General features: G+C 43.5%; 1 protein-coding gene across 6 annotated transcripts in view; it reads left to right on the plus strand.

Moving 5' to 3' along the window:
* Positions 1 to 17500, plus strand: part of LOC147031574 (uncharacterized) — a 142237-nt gene that overhangs the window by 92068 nt on the left and 32669 nt on the right. For 3 of the 6 annotated variants that reach the window (XM_085865398.1, XM_085865376.1, XM_085865430.1), the window contains exons 9-14: positions 5161 to 5262; positions 7739 to 7835; positions 7947 to 8006; positions 11891 to 11992; positions 14110 to 14211; positions 16615 to 16733. In XM_085865398.1, the coding sequence (XP_085721524.1) occupies positions 7744 to 7835; positions 7947 to 8006; positions 11891 to 11992; positions 14110 to 14211; positions 16615 to 16675 (417 nt within the window). In that variant the 5' untranslated portion in view covers positions 5161 to 5262; positions 7739 to 7743 and the 3' untranslated portion in view covers positions 16676 to 16733. Of the gene's footprint in view, positions 1 to 1020; positions 1238 to 5160; positions 5263 to 6239; positions 7836 to 7946; positions 8007 to 11890; positions 11993 to 14109; positions 14212 to 16614; positions 16983 to 17500 lie in introns of those variants that run through there. The other 3 variants (XM_085865409.1, XM_085865387.1, XM_085865419.1) reach the window with 3 other exon arrangements.

Consider the following 17500-nt stretch of genomic DNA (forward strand, 5'->3'; position numbering starts at 1 on the left):
TATCTATATTCAATGTTTTATCCCCTGCCGTGTGGCGGAAGGGGGATATTGTTGTCACCCAGGTTGTCCGGCTGTCCGTCCGTTCAGGCGTCAACATTTATAGCTGTGAGTGCGATAACTCATAAACTGTTCACCATATCGATTTGAAATTTGGGTCACACATATACCACCTGAAAAGGAAGAACCCTATTGATGTTGGGCATGGCCGGATCCAAGATGGCTGACGAGGGCGGCCATCTTCAAAAAAAAGTTTTTTGTAATAAATGGAAAACCGCTTATCTGATTTCAATTATTTTTGGTTTCTACGTTCCTCACGCCTGGGGAACTTTTTCGAGATGATGACCAAATGGTGTCTTGTTTCCAATTCACCTCCCTCATTATCTGGAATATGTATGACCTTTTTCATTCAATGGTGGGGGATTCCCCATCTCTGATGGTATATTTTAATCCGCTATCTGGACATACCCCACGATCAGCAATTTATACATGTTAACACGGTGTTTGTCCAAGTGAGGAAAAACTCTCTTGGGGAAGGGGCGAGGGAGAAATGAAGTCACCACAACCTCCCTTCGTCCTCACAACGAGACCCTTCGTCCTCTCAAGTTTGGTGTGGTGGTCAAAATACACACAAACAAGACACGAAATTGCGTGCTCCAGTATGATGATGATACAATCGGATCCACGTGGACCATCTGTGGTAATCTAACATGGCAGATCGCAAGTGTGATGACGTCACACGTATGTTGTGTGTACAGATTGTTGAGGTGGAGTGAAGTTGTTCGAATGGGGGGAGGAGAAGGTGAAATGGAAATAACACCTCGGATTAAAACATTTACAATGCATTAATTCATGAAAGGATTTTAAAATAGACGATTACTGTTATTATGATTAAAATATCATTCGGTTCAAGTCCCTCCGGCCGCCACCAAACCCCAACCCAACTCTTCCCCATGATAAATAATGATTTATTTATTTTAAAAATTACTAAACGACGATGACGATCACAGAATGCACCACGGTTCCGTGCTGAAACTCCGCCGTTGAAGTGCGAGGCGACCGACGTCACAGTTGTAACCACGTGGTTCCAATGCAACAGTCACGTGATACTCAGTGCGACGTGAGGATCTCGCGCTGCTTGACGTGTTTTCGACGCCTCCAGGATTTTTTCACTGAATAATTTTCCACAAAGCGTCTTGGCTTCCAGAACGGGGCTTTTCAAGAATAAATCGCAACCAAGGTACCTCACACGGGGGTTTTCACATTAACAACTTAATTTTATCTCTTCATGTCGAGTGTAACCCAATTACGAGTTATTTTACTCTGGTGATTTACCTCACTTCCCCCATCCCTCCATTTACCTCACTTCCCCCATCCCCTCCATTTACCTCACTTCCACCATCCCCTCCATTTACCTCACTTCCCCATCCCCTCCATTTACCTCACTTCCCCCATCCCCTCCATTTACCTCACTTCCCCATCCCCTCCATTTACCTCACATCCCCCATCCCCTCCATTTACCTCACTTCCCCATTCCCTCCATTTACCTCACTTCCCCCATCTCCTCCATTTACCTCACTTCCCCCATCCCCTCCACTTACCTCACTTCCACCATCCCCTCCATTTACCTCACTTCCCCCATCCCCTCCATTTACCTCACTTCCCCCATCCCCTCCATTTACCTCACTTCCCCCATCCCTCCATTTACCTCACATCCCCCATCCCCTCCATTTACCTCACATCCCCCATCCCCTCCATTTACCTCACATCCCCCATCCACTCCATTTACCTCACTTCCCCATTCCCTCCATTTACCTCACTTCCCCCATCTCCTCCACTTACCTCACTTCCACCATCCCCTCCATTTACCTCACTTCCCCCATCCCCTCCATTTACCTCACTTCCCCATCCCCTCCATTTACCTCACTTCCCCCATCCCCTCCATTTACCTCACTTCCCCCATCCCCTCCATTTACCTCACATCCCCCATCCCCTCCACTTACCTCACACCCCCCCTCCCCTCCATTTACCTCACTCCCCCCACCCCCTCCATTTACCTCACTTCCCCCATCCCCTCCATTTACCTCACATCCCCCATCCCCTCCATTTACCTCACATCCCCCATCCCCTCCATTTACCTCACTTCCCCCATCCCCTCCATTTACCTCACTTCCCCCATCTCCTCCATTTACCTCACTTCCCCCATCCCCTCCACTTACCTCACTTCCACCATCCCCTCCATTTACCTCACTTTCCCCCATCCCCTCCATTTACCTCACTTTCCCCATCCCCTCCATTTACCTCACTTCCCCCATCCCCTCCATTTACCTCACTTCCCCCATCCCCTCCATTTACCTCACATCCCCCATCCCCTCCATTTACCTCACATCCCCCATCCCCTCCATTTACCTCACATCCCCCATCCCCTCCATTTACCTCACTTCCCCCATCCCCTCCATTTACCTCACTTCCACCATCCCCTCCATTTACCTCACTTCCCCCATCCCCTCCATTTACCTCACTTCCCCCCTCCCCTCCCTTTACCTCCCTTCCCCCCTCCCCTCCATTTACCTCACATCCCCCATCCCCTCCATTTACCTCACATCCCCCATCCCCTCCATTTACCTCACTTCCCCCATCCCCTCCATTTCCCTCACTTCCCCCATCCCCTCATGACATCGAGTTGTTCGCTTGACGGATATTTATTCGCCGGCGACCCCCCGAGCCTGGTACCACAGGGAATCACTTTGTAAAAAGGGGTCTAAGGGGGGTTGGTGTATGTTAAAGATCCATCATGTGTTTAACAAACAGTTGTGGAGTTATCGCCGGTTCCCTGAACAAATTACAAATTCCTTTGAGTGAACAAACGTGTGGGTCAAGCGATTCGTGAAAGACTTGAACCCACAATTGTTCCCACTGCCACACTGTGGTGGGGAAAAGTCAGCGCACACGAAGGTTCTTCAGCACAAGCGTTTTTAATGGCGTCTCCTCCTCCTCCTCCTCCTCCTCCTCCTTAAGGTCACCGTGCGACATCAAATCAACGACCGTGCGGCAACCCCACTTTTTTGGTCTCCAAAATTTCTAAATATGCCGTGCAGCTGCCCGAAAAATAAAAACATATGTGACTGCAACATTGTGTGACCGTGGAAATACTGCGGCCGCCATATAATTGCTAGTGGCCATAGATTTTGGAGACCTCACGGCTGCCATGGCAAATGTGACTTAGGCCTAAGTGTGCGTTTCTCGTTAGGGTCCCGTCCCTCGTCTTATGGGAATTGGATGTTCATGCGCTGCAGAGTTATTTTGATCGTTAGGATTTTTACATCAACAATCACGATGACACCTGCCTTCGCTTCCTCCCACCATCATCCAGCGGCACCATTGCACACGTGTGTGTCAGCATGTACGTGGGCGGAGTTCACGAGAACCTGATCTCTCTCTCGCCCAATCAGGGAGATGCGAGCAAGTTCCCTGGCGGTCGGCCAATGAGCACAGCCCACGCAGGATAATATTCCTCTGCCTGTTTGAGGGGCGGTCTGCCGCGACGGCCGTCACACACCCCCCCCTTCCAATCAGCGGACTTGGCGCCCCTTTCGGCCATTCCCAGGGGTGACGAGCGAATTGCATGACGGAACCGACCAATGAGGAGGCGAGTAGTGAGAGGAAGAAGCCCCTCCCTCCATAGAAGAGATAGACGGGACGGCACGGTGTCTGCAGCTGCTGGTCTCGTGTCGCTGCTGGTCTTCTGGCTTTCGTCTCGTTGCTGGTTTTGGGCTCGTCATGTGCAGGAGGAGCGTGCGGGAGCCCGACGCTGTCCTGCGTACCCGGTGCTTGCAGCGGCATTGAGCTGCGGGTTCGAGTCCTGCCGATCCAGGACGTCGAAGACCCCTCGAGGCGGGAAGGTCCATTTCGTTTCTTTTTGGTGTGCATCTGTCTGTGGGCCCATCTTTAAGTAGGAACTGTGAAGTGCTTTTGCTGTACATTATTCGCATTCCTTATAGTCGGTTTAACTCTGCCCATTGTGTGTTCCTTCCCCACCTATTGTAAATAAATATCCATTTGTTGAATGTTTTAGCTCGTTTTTGTGTTTCTTTTATTGGTTTAGCACGGTGCGTGTTGGGGAATTAAAAAGGCCGTTGCTGCTGTAGATGTATATTTGGACCGACGGGAAACGACTCGTCCCGTTCGAGCCCCATCGAGGGTGTGAATACTCGGTAGTTTGCCACATGGGCCTCAAGGTATTTTGAAGTTTGGCAAATAACCCTTTGCCCACGCGGTTGATTTTATTGACGATTCACGGTCCTGTAAGGGACCCTTCGGCGTTATCCGAGGGTAACGATCTGAATTATGGATGTTCGGTGGAGTCGACTCTGCAGCTCCATCTAGCGGTTGTGCTCGCCGCCGATACCCGGTCCACAACAATATCACCACTTTAAATGACCCATCGAAGATGGGCCGAGATGGGCACTTGGAGTCAGGGAGTGTCGATGCCATCAGAATAATAAATACCACTACCACTGTCAACCAGTACAAGGAATATTGATGAGGCCAATTATCCTATCATGAGAATGCTTAATGTACATCATATTAATTACATTAATCAGTTTATTTCCCCACCAGCGAAGTGCAAAGCACGGTTCAGCATTTGGTTCACTCTGTCAGTCTCTGATCGAAGAACTACGTCATTTAAATTTAGTTTATATTTTGAACACCAGAACACGAATCGGAGGAACATGACCCTGGAGATAAATTGTTCAGCTCTGAAATTGGTAAATTGGATGGAATCTTGTCCCAAGCAAGAGCTGCATGGAGCCCGCAAAAAAGCTTACCCCTGCAGAGCAGGGAAAAATGGCTGGAAAAAGGCTGTTTTTTTTTTTTCTTCCTTTCTGGCAGTACAATAAAATTTAAAATAATTTCAAACGGGAAACTTACTGTTTTCAGTGACATCATTAAAGATGAACAAACATCGACGGCACATTCACTCGTCCACCTGTCTCGACCGAAATCTTGTTTTTTTTTCACCTTTGCCTGATGTTTTATTTTTTGTGATGTTTAGTTGAGGGGACATTGTTGTGTCAGTTGTTGAAATGAAGACTGAATATGATATCTGGTTTCACACGTTTGTATGAAGTTGTGGATTTAAGAGGTCTGTTCTTTTTTCAGGGAAGCAAACATGAACAAGTCTGCTACTTCTGATGACTTCGGTCTGATCCAGTCATCCACATCCACCAAGCCAAAAAATCCCGATCTTTAGAAGCATCTCAAGTAAATAAATTTATTTTCCTCTTCTGAACTTTTAAAGACATGTTTGTGGATATTTCTATCTCAACAAATACACAAGAAATTAACTTTTCAGTCTTTTTTTTTCAACTTAGGGAAAAATGCTGGAGATGTGGCAAGAAAGGGAAGGGTTGTGGCAACAATGTCCATATCATGTAAGGAAGAGAAAAAATCCCTTCAGAATGTCGTGACATGAAACGTACAAGCAATAGAAATGGTGTTCCTTTCAGGAAATTGAAGCTATTCCTGTCGTTTCACAATCACATTTTGCTCCTTAATTATTTTCTGTACCATAGGTTAGATGTTTCAGCAAGCCTGTTGTTGGCTTTGTGGTGAGGGTGGCAAGCTTGGGATCTTAGGATCCTGAGTTTGAGCCAGGTTGTCCACTGAATTAACACTAGGTGGGGTTGATTCAGCGTGTTATCCCTCTGAAGTCGGCAAAATAAGTACCAGTGTCCTAGTATAGGGGTATAGCATCAGCGGCATAATTGTGCCCCAACATTATGATCGCGACCAGGCAGCCAAGGTGCCATACGCAAGAAGATGAAGATGATGTTTAAGTGCTGGGGATTGCTTTGATGTGCTTGTACTCAGATGTGTGTCCTTGGTTAGCTGGGTGTGCTCTGGCTTTCAAAAGGAATTTGCCACTGTGGCTGATCCAGGTTTCGCATGATTAGCCACAGGAGAAAAGAAATAGCCACATATTTTATTCAAAAGGTTTTTTTGAGCAATATGAAATAATAAGTTTATTTTACGGCGGATGTATGAGTTTGATGGGTGAGGTTGGTTGGATGAGTGAGTTTGACGTGTGAGATTGGTTGAATGAATGACCATCAGGGGAGGTGGTGATTGTGAGGGATGGTGGTGTTGGTGGTGTGTGTGTGTGTGTGGGGGGGGGGGTATGGTCGTTGTGCCTTTTGGAGGTGGTAGTGGGGGATGGGGGTGGTTGTGGACCAGGATTGGACCAACCTCATGCCAGTCAAACTCACTCATCCAACCAATCTCACCCAACAACTTCACTCATTCAACCAATTTCACACATCAAACTCACACTTCCAACCAATATCTCCCATCAACTTCACTCATCCAACCAACCAAAGTCACCCATCAAACTCACTCATCCAAACAAACTCTCTCATCCAAACAAACTCGTCCTACTACAGGTACTACTACTGATTGTGTCAAAACTCACCTGGCAACCACTGACCCAACAGAGCATGTATCGCCGAGTAGCACCGAATCATTCCGGAAAAAAAAAATTTTTCAAAAAAATTAAAATAAAATTTTGAGACGAGAATCATGGGAATCATGCGTAATTTCGGTCGATTGTTTTTTTTTTACCAGAAACGAGTTTAAAACTACTAAAGTTAGTATAAATAAGCTTGTACGAAATCACGTGTGATTCCCGTAATCAAAACATACAAAATGGCGGCCGTCTCAACGAAGGTTGAATTCTCTGCTAAAATCACACAAAATTCGTCTAAAACTGGTAAAAAAAAAAACACCACTAAAACATGGATTAGCCACAGTGGCTCACATGGGTGGTTTAAAATATGAGCCAAAGGTAAGGGGGATTCACCCTGTGGCGAGTGGCAGCGCACACCCAGGTTGGAATCTTGATTCAGATATTAAGTGTTCCATCTGCTAGCAGTGGAGGTTTTGATGGATGTTCAAGATCGCATGTATCTTGCAAAGAGTTGTCGAGTTATCGCTGGTATCCTGAACAAATTACTTATTCTTGTGAGTGAACAACAGCATTGGCCAACTGATTCGTGAAAGACTTGGGCCACGACTGTTCCCAACGCCAGACCCTATAATAAGGAGGGGTAGCAGAAGAAGAGAAAGTTTAATCTCTTCAGAATGTCGATTGAGAAGAAGTGCAAACGACAAGTGTCAGGTGAGAAGCGATTCACGGAATTCCACTTCAACTCGATGCATCAAAATATTAATCTTCAATTTCAAATATTTGATTCTTAATAAAGCACGGAAACAACTGCTATGTGCAATATTATATCAGAATAATACCATGAATATCCTCAGCCAACTCAAGGAATTCTGAGGAGTCCATTGATCCCATCATGATTCTGACATGAACAACACATGAATTAAATTAATCAGTTTGTTTCCTTTTTACTTATCACTTTGAATGTGAAAGGGGGTGGGAGTTGGGGTTGTGGTGTTTGAGTGGTGTTGGAGTGTGTAGAGATGAATACAGTGTGCAGGAGGTTCACAAACATCGATAAAACATTCACTCCTCTGCCCACCTTGACCAAAATCATGGTTTTTCTTTCATTATTTATTTTTATGACACCTTTTTCTGATATTGTTTTATTTTTTGTGATGTTTGGTAAGAGGGGACAATGTAGTGTCAGTTGTTGAAATGAAGACTGAATATGATATCTGGTTTCGCACGTTTGTATGAAGTTGTGGATTTAAGAGGTCTGTTCTTTTTTCTGGAAAGCAAACATGAACGAGTCTGCTGATTCTGATGACGTCCATCTGATCCAGTCATCCACATCCACCAAGCCAAAAATTCCCGATCTTTGGAAGCATCTCAAGTAAATAAATTTATTTTTTCTCTTCTGAACTTTTAAAAACATGTTTGTGGATATTTCTATCTCAACAAATGTACAAGAAATTAACTTTTCAATCTTTTTTTTTCAACTTAGGCAAAAATGCTGGAGATGTGGCAAGAAAGGGAAGGGCTATAGCAAGAATGTCCATATCATGTAAGGAAGAGAAAAAATCCCTTCGAAATGTCGTGACATGAAATGTATAAGCAATATAAATAGTGTTCCTTTCAGGAAATTAAAGCTATTCTTGTCGTTTCACAATCACATTTTGCTCCTTAATTATTTTCTGTGGCAAAGGTTAGATGTTTCAGCAAGCCTGGTGTTGTATTTGTGGTTAGGGTGGCCGACTTGGGATCTTGGGATCATGAGTTTGAGCCACGTTTTCACTGAATTAACACGAGGTGGGGTTGATTCAGCCTGTCATCCCTCTGAAGTCGGCGAAATAACTTCCAGTGTCCTGGTATAGGGGTATCGCATCAGCGGCATGGTTGTGCCCCAACATAAAGGCGCTGTCACACCTTGACGTTTTAGCCAGCAATGGCAACGTATAAAAATGTATGTAAAACTTTGGCGTACGCTGAAGTTTTGAGGTTTTTTAAAAAAGTTTTGGTCGTATTCTTAACGTGTTGGTCGTATGCATAACATATTAGTAACAGGCACAGAACGTTTCGTTGTCTTATAGATAACTTATACCAACGAATGCTTAGCCTGTTGTCGGCGTTCACAACCTATGCCCAACGATAGTTTAACTTAGGCATAGCGCGCTGCACGTATCGCCGACGGACTCGTGGTGTTCTCTGTTAAAAAGCTGCCGCACGCTGATTTAAATCATAACCGCCTGAAAATTGGAAGTGTCAACATCGCAGTCACACCTTGACGATTTAGCCAGCGTATGCCCACCTATGAAAAATGTGTCTAAAACGCTGGCACACGTCAAATACGGGATGGGTAAGTTGTGTACACGTCAGGAGCACGCTGAAAAACAATGAAATCCGCTGTCATATTCCGTGGTACGTCTAGTACGTCGTGAAATTTCAAGCATGCTGAAAATTTTACGACGTACTCGAAGTATAGCTCACAAGTTCCGCAATCGCTGGCATAAGTTCTCGCCACGCTCCGCGATCGTTGACACACGTCGGACACACGTTATTTCTAAGTTACTCGTAAGTCGAAACACGTCGATGTAATCTTTAGCATACCCGAAACTTAATTTTTAACCTACGAGTAACGTGCTTTGAACCTATGAGTAGCGTGCTTTGAACCTATGTGCAACGTATCTCAAACGCACATTGTCGTATGTAGACGAATTTGATTGACGTCTTCCGGACGACCACAGAACTTAGTGAAAGTGTTTCTAACTTGCATCTACCGTATAATGGCGATTTGGCAGCGTTTAGGGGAATTGGTATATACAAATGGGCTTCACAAGAGGAACCCGTCAGTGTTCCAGACTCCATGTTGAGTAGATGTCAATGTCAGTAGTAGTAGTATTGGTAGTAGTAGTAGGTCCATGTCAGTAGTAGTTGGTGAGCGTGATGGGGAGGGTGTGGGTGATGATGGATCCTCGTTGCGTCCACGAATAGGATACTACTTTGCACCATTGTTCGATATTCTTTTCGGCGAATTTTTTTTTCTCATTCCCACGATGAACTATTTTTTGTTTCAGTTTTTAAAGTATTCAAAACGACTTGGACAAATGCATAATGTACGAGTAATGAACACAGAACGCTTCGATAACTTATAGATAAGTTATACCAACACTTGATTCGCGTGTTTTAGGCGTCCACAACCTATGCCCAACGATAGTCTAACGTATGCATCGCGTGGCAGCGTATCGTTGACGATTACGTGATGTTTTCTATTCATAGACTGCAACTTCACTTTTAATAAATGGCTGTCCCTTGCCTGTTGTTTTTGGACGCTGGTGCTCGGCAAATGAAATCGTTTTCATTGAACGAGTTAAATTGCTTCCACAGCACTGCAGTCACGGCACCAACAGCAGCAGGCTCAGTGCCAGCCTCATGCCAGGCTCAAGCGGATCCCTGTAGAAGGTGTACTGCTTGGTTATCCTTGGACCCACTCTGGCGAGCAGCTCGTCGAACATCGCTGGGGACATTCGCAGGAAGTTGGTGAAGGATGCATGGTCCTCGTTCCGGAGTTCCACCATGAGCTGGTCATATATGCCTTAATGGCGTCGCCTCCCAATCCATGGTCTGACCCAGTTCCTTCTCCTCCGTTCACGTCTTCTCCTGGCTCTATTGGCATGCAACTGGTGCAGTGTCTCTCGATGAGGTCATATTGACGTTGGTGGACAGGGAGGTATTGTCGTCTCAGCCTTGCCGTATCCTCCATCTCTCGGAATGACATGAACATGTACCCACCACGAAGTCTAAAAAAACAGACGGGTTCCTCCTACGAAGCCCCTTTTTATATACCAATTCCCCTAATCGCTGCCAATACGCCATTATACAGTATCTGTAAGTTAGAAACACGTTCAGTAAGTTCTGTGGTCGTCCTGAAGACGTCAAATACGTCTACATACGTATTTGTGCGTAGGACATGCTTCACAAATAATTCCCAAGCACATTACTCTTAGGTTATAAATAAGTCACGGGTACCCGAAACATTACTTTGACGTGTTTCGACGTATGAGGAACTTTCAAGTAACGTGTTGCGAAGTGTGAACAACGTTCATGTAGCGTGCTTACAAAACGTTACTCATAGCTTAGAAATACGTTTCGGGTACGCTAAACATTACCTCGACGTGTTTAGACTTATGAGTAACATACAAGTAACGTGTGTCAACGATCGCATATCGTGCCTACAACTTATGGCCAGGGTAGCGGAACGTGTGAGTCATACGCCGGCATACGTCGTAAAATTTCAAGCATGCAAAAATTTGAGGACAACCCAAAAGTACGTTTAAAGCCAGCGTACTACGATGTATGGCAGTGTTTTTCAGCGTGCTCTTAACGTATACAAGACGTACCCATAACGTATTCGACGTGTGCCAGCGTTTTAGACAATTTTTTCATAAATCGGCATACGCTGGATAAATCGTCAAGGTGTGACAGCGGCTTAATGATTGCTACCCGACAGCCAAGGTGCCATATGCAAGAAGATGAAGAAGATGCTTAAGTGCTGGGGATTGCTTTGAGTTGCTTGTACTCAGATGTGTGTCCTTGGTTGGAATCTTGATCCAGATATTGTGCACTGGGGGTTTTGGTTGATATTCAAGATCGCATGTCTCTTGCAAAGAGTTGTCGAGTTATCGCTGGTATCCTGAACAAATTACTTATTCTACTGAGTCAACAAAAGCATTGGCCAACTGATTCGTGAAAGACTTGGGCCACGACCGTTCCCACCGCTAGAGCCTATAAAAAGGGAGGGGTAGCAGAAGAAGACGAGAAGAAGAGAAAGTTTAATCTCTTCAGAATGTCGATTGAGAAGAAGTGCAAACGACAAGTGTCAGGTGAGAAGCAATTCACGGAATTCCACTTCAACTCGACGCATCAAAATATTAATCTTCATTTTCAAATATTTGATTCATTATAAAACATGGAAACAACTGCTCTGTACAATATTATATCAGAATAATACCACAAATACTGTCAGCCAACTCAAGGAATTCTGAGTAGTCCATTGATCCCATCATGATTCCTTCATGAAAAACACATGAATTAAATTAATCAGTTTATTTACTTTTTACTTATCAATGTGAAGGTGAAAATGGGTGGGGTGCGGGAGTTGGGGACTTGGTGTTTGAGTGGTGTTGGAGTGTGTGGAGATGAGTACAGTGTGCAGGAGGTTCACAAACATCGATAAAACATTCACTCCTTTGCCCGCCTCGACCAAAATAATGGTTTTTATTTTATTATTTATTTTTATGACACCTTTTTCTGATATTGTTTTATTTTTTGTGATGTTTGGGAGAGGGGACATTGATTGTAGTGTCAGTTGTTGAAATGGAGAACGAATATGATATCCGGTTGAGGACATTGGCCCAAAGTTGTGGATCTAAGAGGTCTGTTCTTTTTCAGGGAAGCAAACATGAACGAGTCTGCTGCTTCTAATGACATCGGTCTGATCCAGTCATCCACATCTTCCAAGCCAAAAAATCCCGATCTTTGGAAGCATCTCAAGTAAATAAATTTATTTTCTTCTTCTGAACTTTTAAAAACATGTTTGTGGATATTTCTGTCTCAACAAATGCTCAAAAAATTAACTTTTCAATATTTTTTTTTCAATTTACGCAAAAATGATGGAGACGTGGCAAGAAAGGGAAGGGCTGTGGCAACAATGTACATATAATGTAAGGAAGAGAAAAAATCCCTTCGGAATGTCGTGACATGAAACGTATAAGCAATAGAAATGCTGTTCCTTTCAGGAAATTTAAGCTATTCCTGTCGTTTCACAATCACAATTTGCTCAAAAATTATATTCTGTACCAGAGGTTAGATGTTTCAGCAAGCCTGGTCTTGGCTTTGTGGTGGTGTGGCTGACTTGGAATCTTAGGATCCTGAGTTTGAGCCAGGTTGTCCATTGAATTAATACCGGGTGGAGTTGATTCAGCCTGTTATCCTTCTGAAGTCAGCGAAATAAGTACCAGTGTCCTGGTATAGGCGTATAGCATCAGTGGCATAGTTGTGCCCCAACATGATTGCTATCCGGCAGCCTCGGTGCCATACGCAAGAAGATGAAGATGTTTAATTGCTGGGGATTGCTTTGAGGTAATTGTACTCAGATGTGTGTCCTTGGTTGGAATCTTGATCCAGATATTGTGCACTGGGGGTTTTGGTTGATATTCAAGATCGCATGTCTCTTGCAAAGAGTTGTCGAGTTATCGCTGGTATCCTGAAGAAATTACTTATTCTTGTGAGTCAACAAAAGCATTGGCCAACTGATTCGTGAAAGACTTGGGCCACAACCGTTCCCACTGCCAGACCCTATAAGGGAGGGTAGCAGAAGAAGATAAGAAGAAGAGAAAGTTTAATCTCTTCAGAATGTCTCTCGAGAAGAAGTGCAACCGACAAGTGTCAGGTGAGAAGCGATTCACGGAATTCCACTTCAACTCGACGCATCAAAATATTAATCTTCATTTTCAAATATTTGAGTCATTATAAAGCACGGAAACAACTGCTCGATACAATATTATATCAGAATAATACCACGAATACTGTCAGCCAACTCAAGGAATTCTGAGGAGTCCATTGATCCCATCATGATTCCTGCATGAACAACACGTTAATTAAATTAATCAGTTTATTTACTTTTTACTTATCACTGTGAATGTGAAAAGGGGTGGGGAGGGGGGGAATTTGGGGTTGTGGTGTTTGAGTGGTGTTGGAGTGTGTCGAGATGAGTACAGTGTGCAGGAGATTCACAAACTTCGATAAAACACTCATCTGCCCGCCTCGACCAAAATCATGGTTTTTATTTGGTCATCTCTACCGAGATGACCGAATAAAGCCAGATAAATGTCCGTCCGTCCGTTCGTCAACAATTTTTCTTTCCGATCTTGATGAAACTTAGTATGTGGGTAGAGGTCGATGAGTGTTGCACACCGATATAACTTTTGTCCGGGTTCAAGGTAAGGGTCAAGGTCACGAGGTCACATAATTTATAAAAATCGCCATTTTCAAAACCTATCTCGTCTGCCATTGTACAAGATATTTGGCAACTGTTTATTGATTATGATAGTAAAAAATATTATCTTGTGTCTAACCGGACAGATTTTTGAATTTCCATCCCGTTTGATCGTCACGTGATCTGGAAGATGGCCAAAAACGCCGATGTGATTCGCAAAGAAGGGAGGAAGGAGAAATGAAATATTAATATAAAACACATTTTTAGCCTTTTATATTTATACATTTTCTGCTGAAGGTGCAAAATTTCAAAACTCGAAATGTAAACGTCGGCATTTATTTTCAAAATATTATTTCGTGCGCGCACGCCAAAATGCCGAGTCATCTTGAACCAAACTGCGCAGTTCGAGCTGCGCAGTAGAACTGCACAGTAGTCTTCGGTCATAACTGAACAGTGAGAACTTGTCGTGGTCTAGAGATGACCGTCACCCCCACACGGGGGTAATTTTTTTTATTATTTATCTTTATGTCACCTTTTCTGATATTGTTTTTTTTTGTGATATTTGGTAGAGGGGACATTGCAGTGTCAGTTGTTGAAATGGAGAATAAATATGATATCCGGTTTAGGACATTGGTCATGAAGTTGTGGATTTAAGAGGTCTGTTCTTTTTCAGGGAAGCAAACATGAACGAGTCTGCTGCTTCTGATGATGTCTGTCTGATCCAGTCATCCACAACCACCAAGCCAAAAATTCCCGATCTTTGGAAGCATCTCAAGTAAATATATTTATTTTCCTCTTCTGAACTTTTAAAAACATGTTTGTGGATATTTCTACCTCAACAAATGCACAAGAAATGTACCAGTGTCCTGGTATAGGGGTATAGCATTTGCGGCATTGTTGTGCCCCAACATAATGAGAGCCACCCGGCAGCCAAGCTGCCATCCGCAAGAAGATGAAGAAGATGTTTAAATGCTGGGGATTGCTTTGAGTTGCTTGAACTCAGATGTGTGTCCTTGGTTGGAATCTTGATCCAGATATTAAGTGTTCCATCTGCTAGCGCTGGGGGTTTTGTTGGATGTTCAAGATCGCATGTTTCTTGCAGAGAGTTGTCGAGTTATTGCAAAAGAAGCCAAGGTGTCGGTGAGTACAGTTTCCTTCACCATCAAAAGGCACTTGGAAACTGGAGGAAGCTCTGACAGGAAGAGATCTGGCAGACCCAAAGCCACAACACAATCAGAAGACATGTTTCTGACAGTTAACAGCTTGCGTGATAGGTAGCTCTCAGGACAGCAGCTTCAAACACAGCTTAACCTGGTCGAAGTAAGGATGTCTCAGTTTCAACTGTGAAGAGAAGACTTCAAGCTGCAGGTTTGACAGGTCGAGTGGCAGTCATAAAGCCATTGCTAAGATGGCAAAATAAGAAAAAGAGGCTTGCCTGGGCCATGAAGCACCGCCAGTGGACTACTGAAGACTAGAAGAAGGTCTTATGGACCGATGAATCAAAATTTAAAATCTTCGGTTCATCACGCAGGGTTTTTGTATGCCGTCGAGAAGGTGAAAGGATGGTTCCTCAGTGTGTGACACCAACTGTCAAACATGGAGGAGGAAGCGTGATGATCTGGGGCTCTTTTGCTGGATCCAGAGTCGGCGACTTGCACAGAGTAACTGACACCCTGAACCAAAAGGGCGACCACATCATTTTGCAGAGTCATGCAATATCCTCTGGTCTTCGCCAAGTTGGTCAGGGGTTCATTCTACAGCAAGATAATGATCCAAAACATACCTCCAGGCTATGTCAGAACTACCTTAGAAGAAAAGAACAAGACTGTAGGCTTCAGATCATGGAATGGCCAGCACAGTCTCCAGACTTAAACCCCTTCAAGCTGGTTTGGGATGAACTGGGCAGAATGGTGAAAGCAAAGCAACCGACAAGTGTAACACATTTGTGGGAACTTCTGCAACAGTGTTGGGAAGAACTTTCCGAACAATATTTGATTTCCATTGAAGAAAGAATGCCACGAGTATGTCCGGCTGTTATATAGATCTGCAAAAGTCACAGATGAGTCACAATTTTTGATTAAATTTTGTTCAACAAAACGATACCATTTCTTTTTTATCTGCAATTGTTACTTACGAAATCTAAAGATTTCGTAAATATATTGATGACTTCCGTCCTCTGTTTGTGTGTTTGTTTGTTTGTGTGTTTGTTTTGTGTGTTTGTATGTCGGCACGATAACTCGAGAAAGGAAGAAGCTACCAATATCAAATTGCACCTCGTGATTTAGGAGGGTGATGGCGAGCGCTGATTAGATTTTGGTCAAAATCTGTCAAAGGTCAAGGTCACAGTGAGGTCAAACATAATTCCGTAAATTCATGTGGAGAAATGCAGTATTTTTGCTTCGGTCGATGTTACGAGTTCGTTTTAACTTCGATTTTAATTTTGTCTTCGGTTTTTGCGATCGCTTTGGACGCTTAAAACTCGGTTGTCGAAATTCTGGTAAAAATCGGATGCTTTGGAGACGTTTTAAGATTGTATAAAAAATATTTCACTCGCCGTGTCACAGCTCGTCACGTGGTGCAGCTTGCTCGAGCGGAGGCGTCGTTGAGTCACGTAAAGGTTTTCCGTGTGCGCGCTGAGGGTGTTTTCGATAAAGATGGTGTTTAAAAGTAATTTTTTTTATCCCAATAAAGGTTATCGTCGCATGCCTGACTCGCTAAGCCGTCGGATTATGTAAAGATTGTTGGTGGATGGCCGAATATTACGGTTTTGTGACTTTGATAAAATAATATTAAATAATTGCGTGGAGAAATGGAGATTTTTGCTTCGGTTGACGGAACGATTTTTGATGGTTTGGTACAGAATCATCATAGAAACTTCTGGTTTGCGTCGCTACCTTCTCTCGAGACAGCTTTTATTGGGCAAGGTCAGAGGTCAAGTTGACGATTTCGGAAGTACCAGTCTATGACTGCTTGTTTATTTGTTCTCTGCTTTAATTTCAGAGTGCATTGATACATCAAACTGTTTAAATTTCAGTAAAAACTGGAAAAATGGGGGTGTTCTAAAACTTTTAACCAGTAGTGTATGTCAGAGAACATATCCCTTTGGAATGTCGTGACGTGAAAGCAATATAAATGATATTCCTCCAAGGAAATTGAAGCTAACCCATTTGTGTCTCAGGTCATTTCCATCTGCTTGGAAGACACATCACATCACCTTCGTCAACCAATCTTGCTGCTGAGATATGATGCGAGTAAAACACTCTTCCGCTTCGCTGCGAAGCTGTGTTGGATGCTTTGGTTTGAACCTGCACTTCAAAATCTTAAATTTCATTTCTTTGAATTATTCTCACTCAGATTTGAACATCACCGTAATGCACATTATCAAGTTGTTGAAACTTTATTTCCATAAGAAGGTTATTTGTAGTCCTGGATACCACCTGGTGACATGAAATGGTAAATATTTACATTGAGAGAATCGGGGTCTTCTGCCAACCTTGAACTCACTCCCCCAGATGTGCTGCCTGATGTGGATATCACTGCAATATAAAAAAAACACATGTAAATACATACATATACATATGTATATATATATATATATATATATATATATATATATATATATATATATATATATATATATATATATATATATATATATATATATATGCCGTCAGGCGGCCATGGGTCGCCGAGTATCCGATGACCTTTGACCCCTGATCTGAGTTAATCCAGTATTAAGTACTTACGAAATTGCAATCAAATGGGTTAACCCGTGTATGAGCAAGGGGGCTTTGAATGGTCATTTTGCCCGAGCAATGCACTCATTGACCTTTGACCCCTGACTTATCCGAGATAGGTCACTATCTCCTGAAGCAAAGTTGTAGCACCCAGGGAGTACTATGTTCATGTGAACTTTCATTCGTATCGGTTATACGGTGTAGGAGAAAGGGGGCTTTGAATGGTCATTTAGCCTGAAAAATGCACTCATTGACCTTTGACCCCTGACATAGCCGAGATAGGTCAATATGTTCTGAAGCATAGTTGTAGTACTCATTACGGTCTAT

The sequence above is a fragment of the Eptatretus burgeri genome, chromosome 2, assembly GCF_056783735.1.
Source record: "Eptatretus burgeri isolate ZD-2024b chromosome 2, Ebu_testis_v1, whole genome shotgun sequence".
NCBI lineage: Eukaryota > Metazoa > Chordata > Myxini > Myxiniformes > Myxinidae > Eptatretus > Eptatretus burgeri.